The 6,000-nt window shown below is 45.2% G+C and overlaps 1 protein-coding gene across 1 annotated transcript in view; it reads right to left on the bottom strand.

The window, feature by feature from the left end:
* Nucleotides 1–6,000, bottom strand: part of acin1b (apoptotic chromatin condensation inducer 1b) — an 18,836-nt gene that overhangs the window by 12,541 nt on the left and 295 nt on the right. The window contains 1 exon segment of the mRNA XM_010775615.1: nucleotides 3,671–3,791. Within this exon segment, the coding sequence (XP_010773917.1) occupies nucleotides 3,671–3,791 (121 nt within the window).

Raw genomic sequence — 6,000 nt, 5'->3', positions numbered from 1 at the left:
TGGGGGGGGGGAGAAAAGGGGGGGCATGTCTTGTTAAAGCCATGATATGGGAGGAACAAAAAAATCCATTGTATGATGCTTGAGTTTATAGTCTTTCATTGTCCATGTTCTCTAATATACAGCCATTGTGAGGGGAAAGTTCCGTTGAGTTTTAATCAGCTCATGAGGTCTCCATAGAGAAGATTTTGCTGCAGCAGGGTTTGGCACATTGACAGCACATGTAGAATAAAAAGTGGTAAAAATAGTCCAGAAGAATGTCTCTTTGTTACATTTTAATCCAGGTAGCAAAATAAGAGCGTTCGATGGACATCATCTTGAGTACCTTTGCTAGCATGGATGCTCAGCACTCAGAAATCACACATGATGTAGCGGGCAAGTTTTGGGTGTAGGGAAGAGATCGATTGGGAAACAATTAACTGCAGTCACGTATCTGGAAGTCACATTTGAGTTCCCTGACAACGGGCTGCAGAGAAAGGGAGTTGATGATTTGTTAATTCGTTGTTATTTGGATGATCAGTCACTTGCTGCATAACTTTGTGAGGCACCGTGTCCTTTGCACAGTGTCCTTTGCACCGTGTCCTTTGCACAGTGTCCTTTGCACAGTGTCCTTTGCACCGTGTCCTTTGAAAGTCTCTGTAAGAGTTCAGGTAACATCTCTCTTTTCATTGCTGATTTCATGCAGGATAAGTAATTGAAGTCTCTTTTAAAAGGCTGGCCAGCTTGTCAAGGCAGAGGATGGTTGTTAGCCTCACAAACTCAACCAACAGTAGAGTGAGTAATAATCCTTTGTGGTCTAATCCACAACATTCTCCAGGAAAAAGTCCCATAAATCATCATTTCCAAGCAGATTATTTCAGTTGCAGTGTGTGGTCAAGTTTTAAACCCCTCACAGGGATAGTTTAACAGTCATGCCTTAATCACTGCGTGGGTTACTGCAGGCGTTCTCAGTCCAAAGTCATTACTCCACTCCGCAAGCAGAGGGCAGTGTTGGATTACAGGTGGAGGATAAAAACAGATCTGGAGAGCTGAAGATGTTTTCTCCGAGCTGCACCTGGCTTCTGAAGGACGGAGGCGTGGCAGATGGAGGTCAACACTTTGAAGATGTGTTTATCCTCAAAAAAGGCCGATGGGAAAAGCGATAGAGCGTTTGACACCATCATTCATCATCACCGCCGAACAGTGCAGCGCAGTCCAGTGCGGTTCTGAGGCTGTGCTACCATGGCAACTATGTGCTGCGGCAGTTACCATGGCTGCTGCTTGTCTGGTGCTCCAGTTCCTGCTGGTTCAGCACGTCTCCGTGGAGATACAGTGCAGGCTTTACTCTGTGCCATGGGGGTTGCAGACTCTGGGCCTAATTCAGGTGCCAGCGACGCACTTGGGCATAGCGGGACAGGAGTTGTAGGAGTAGGAGGTGTGGAGGAGGTGTTGGTGGTGGTGGTGGTGGTAGTAGTAGTACGCAGCAGGTACCATTAGGGGCAATGGAAGAGGCATGGGCACCTTCATAACAAAGCAATCAATGGGGTTTTAAACAGCAATCACACCATAAATATATATAGTGAGAGAGAGAGAGATAGAAGCGTTCATGATGGGATACAGAGGTATAAGATGGAAGGTAAGGGGATAAAGAGGGGAGAGTGAAGAATAAAAAGAGGGAGGCAGTGTGAGAGGAGCAAGCCAGAGTTGAAAGCAGGGTGAAAGGAACAGCAGAAACAAGCCCTGATGCATCTCTACACACACTGTCAGGGGCATTACTCATGCAAACCCAAGGGGGGAATAAAACCTACAAACAGGCATGCTGATAAGGAAGTCAAATCAAAAATGTAAATGAGGCACTCAAGACCTCCGCGCCTGAAATGTGAAGTAATTTAATGGTTTTGGAAATCTGGTTTCAAAAAGCATAAGAAGGAGAGGCACATCTAACATCAACAGTAGCTTCTAGAAGTGTAAAGATTAACTTGTATGTTTTGATAATGTAATCTTAGATACGACTACATTGATACAAAGCTAACCCGACAACCACTTCAGGTTTCTTCTCTAGAACTGTCTATTGGGGCTTTCACACCAACACGGTTCCAGGGCCGGTTCAGAGCTAGAGCCTGAATAGCACCGGTTTTTCCTGTTCACACCGTTTGCTGTTATTGATCATTGTGGAGAGCAGGGAGACATTTTGTTTTGTATTATAGCAGCTATCGGATGGAATCAATACATGGGCTGCACAGGTTGACATGTCCGACTATCACAAGGAGAATCATAATGAAAAATACGCCGGTAAAATGTGCCTGTAGAAAACGGTTAATGCCACAATAGAATAGCAACAACAAGTAGTCAAGATGGTCAGTTTAGCTTCGGTTGCCAAACAACTGGCATTAGCATTATTAGCATTAACATTAGCCCCGCGCACCAACGGAGAGAGAATAACTTATGGAAACACAAAAAAAACATGGGAGCGGTGGAGTCATGAGGTGTCGGCGTTCTGGCGATTTACTCAGAAGGGGACTTCGGGTGGCAGTATATACAGTGAAGTTGTTTGCAGCCTGCCAGTAAACCCAAAGCAGAAGAAGTGACGTCAGCGGCTTCATTTGCGTAATCTTCCCTCAGGGAACTTATTCTGGTGTGAACGCGATCGGCTCTTAGTTCCATGGGGGTACCAAGTGCTGGCACTAAGTGCTGGGAACTAAGTGCTGGGAACTAAGTGCGGCAAGGTACTTGGTGTGAAAGTGGCTAATGAACCACGGCACTCTGGAGAAAAGTACATGGTTGGAGAAGTCCTTATTTAATTTAATCTGGCTTCGTATGATTAAAAGCAACACGATCATGGACCCGACGCAGTCCCCCATTGCTATTGTTATTGTTGTAGTGAGCGCCGTAACGCCATTGGGGAGAAAATCAGCGACGTAAACGGTGACGTCATGACGCGGCAGCACCAGTCGGGCTCTGAGCGGCGTGAACAAAGTGGGGGCTGAAAAGAAAAACCGGTTCCGAACCAGAAAAGCTCTAGCACGGAGCGTTGGTGTGAAAGCCCTATATTAGAGCCGAGTAGTGCAAACATTTCCAGATACAACACAGGCTCAATGTTTGACCACAGATTCTAAACATCGATCGCTAAACGGCTTCGTGTGTCAGGGCTTTGAGTTTAATGCTTTTCTAACTCACTTCCTCCCTCTACAACACATACAGACTGAAGGAAGCATGCTTTTTCTGCAGCGAGATGTTTAATTTGACCACCTCTTGCATTCCAGCGACATCAACACTAACCATCCCTCTCCAGACAGACAAGGCAAGTGTGTGAGAGATCATCTAAGTTATGATATGTTAGTTGCATTTAACCAAAATGGAGGGGGGTGAGTTCATTTCTATTTACCCCAGGACCCAACTCCAACTCAACCCCTGTTTGTTCACATATGAGCATTTGGAAAAACCTTAAAGTGAGTAATCTTAAAGCCATTCAAGAGGTTAAAAAGATGCAGAAAGTGTATAAAGGGCCAGAATCGGGAGGATAAAAACTCCAAGGAATTAGTGGTTTTAAAAACATTGGGGTTGTATTGGTTTCAAGCGTCCCCTCTTGGCTTATGCTGCCAACTACACATGCTTTTATATGAATGAAGATGCAGGTTAGTGGGAGACAGAGTGGAGACCCGGGTACCCCCCCCCCCCCTCTGAGTGGCCTTACCTCCTCCAGGTGGCCCTCGCTGCTCTCCGCCTCGGCCCCGGAGGGCGGCTGCTGAGTCATGGAGCTCTCGGGGTCCGGCTGCACCTCCGTCACGGCGGCCGCGCTGGGCTCCGACACCTCCCTGCAGGAAGAGGAGGCGGTTGGGGTGAGGAGGAGGGAGAAAAGCGCAAACAATGCTTTCCTTGTGCTGTGGTATCAAAAAAGCCTGTATTTTTTGGTAATAATCAATTATTTTGGTGGTTATTTAAGTCCTTTTTCAAGCAAAGAATACCTCAAATAGCCGAATTTCACTCTGTTTAATGATTATAAATTCTAACATGTTGGCCAGTCACAAAAAGCAATATGATCTTTAGGATTAGGGCCTTGTAGTGTGGGGCAATTTCTAGCAATATTTGACATTTAAAAGAAAACAACAATCAAAGAAACGTCAGCAGATGACAAGTTAAAAATAAACACGGTTGCTCTAATGGAAGAAAATCCACATAGACAAGAAAGACTGCCGTGAAGCTGAGCTCTAGTGACCGGCCAACCTGAAAGGGCGAGTGTGAGAGGAGGCGAAATGATGAGTAGGACCAGACAGGGGAAAACACTGAGGAGAGTCAGAGGAAGAGTAACAGTGATCTGGGTAACTCCTGCTATGAATAACTCCCCAGTTAACTGACACCCAGGGTCCCAAACACTCCTCAAGGTCCAAGATAAACACTCACAGCCGACTCCAGTGTGTGTGGGCTTCATCTGATCCCTGCTGGGTCATTAATGAAACGACTCTGCCAATACAAGTCATCTATGCTATGTAGTCACTATGAGTCAGACCTCACACAGCCAAACGCTTCCTCAAGTGATTTTATCGCTGCTATCTAAGGGAGAAAAACAAGTGGAAGTCATCATTATATTTTTAGCTACACCATCAACCTCCATGTGATGACACAGAAACCGTGGCAGCACCCTGTAGGTGGGATGATTGCGTCCTCCAGCATCCTTCTCTTTATCTGTTGTTTGATTTGTTACATGATGCTTTGAATTTCATAGTTTCACATAAAAAGGAAGTCATTATTATATTTTGTGTATCAGACAAACACATTTTTGGTAGGGATAGTGTATTTTCCCCATCCTCCTCGCCATGCTGGATCCCCCTTATTTGCCCTAAGAGGTGTGGATGCCAGTGTGTGTGTGTGTGTGTGTGTGTGTGTGTGTGTGTGTGTGTGTGTGTGTGTGTCTCTGGGGCAAGGCCAGACACACCTGCACCAGGCCATAAAGGGAGACAGATGTCAACTAGAAATACAATCCCTCGGGATCAGGAGAGCAGAAAAGGCCAGTCTGCTGCCGTGATGAAAAGATCTCTAGAAGAAAGGAGGAGTGACTCTGCTTGTCTTTTTTGTTTAAAATAAACCCCCCTTTTAGGCCTTTTGTATTCATATGATTAGACTGGAATAAGGAAGCATGTCGAAAGTACAGCCTGATCCTGAGGAACAATATCACAATGGATCACAAATTTAAAAAGGCACTGCTTCTGGTTTAACTTCCCAAAAACCTGACAAAACCTGACGTTAGGTGAGGTACGACCCGACGCACACATTAATATGTATGGTACTGCAACAGAAATACTCAAATCATGTCTGCAACAAACTGGTTTCATAAAGCTGACTTGTCACAAAACAGACTCCCAGGGGACTGGACTGTGAATGCTGGTGCCAGCTGGGAGAATTATTATCACACCATAAGGGTCCATTCACACTCACTGTACAGTTAACAGATGTCTACTTTAATGATCTCCCTTGACAACAGTTAGATCATTAACAGCTACAGCCACACAAACCCAAAAATAAAAAATATCACGTGGGCTAAACAACAAGGTGCATGTATATTGTGGCCCATAAATGATTCTTATTTGACAACAAAATCATCATTAAAGAAAATACATATTCTGAAATTATCAAAAAATACCATGAGCTACCACCATGTTGAGGTCAAGAAAACAGCAGGTGGAGAAATCACAGTCCGCATGCCTCTCGTCACTACACTATGAAATCTGAGCCCGTTATTTATTAATCAATGTGCTTTTCCAATGTGAAGCTATTTTAGGTAGAGAAAGGAGACCCCCTACCCTACCCAGAAAAAAAAAATCCCTTCGCTTTCATTCAACAAAAGGCTGTTACCGGTGGTCCCACCCCCGGTGCTCCTCACATGGGCGAACATGCACACTCATAACCAGGCCAATATGAACTGATGACTTGATATGTAACCAGCAGGAAGGCGCTGCTAGGCTAATCAGCATCGCAAAGTACAGCCGTGATCCCGGAAGATCGCGACATGCTAACACCGGCTAATGT

Source organism: Notothenia coriiceps, unplaced genomic scaffold, assembly GCF_000735185.1.
Source record: "Notothenia coriiceps isolate Sejong01 unplaced genomic scaffold, NC01 NC01_scaffold00000339, whole genome shotgun sequence".
Lineage (NCBI taxonomy): Eukaryota > Metazoa > Chordata > Actinopteri > Perciformes > Nototheniidae > Notothenia > Notothenia coriiceps.
Note: the sequence above shows the minus strand (reverse complement) of the source record. Positions and strands in the feature narration are given on the sequence as shown.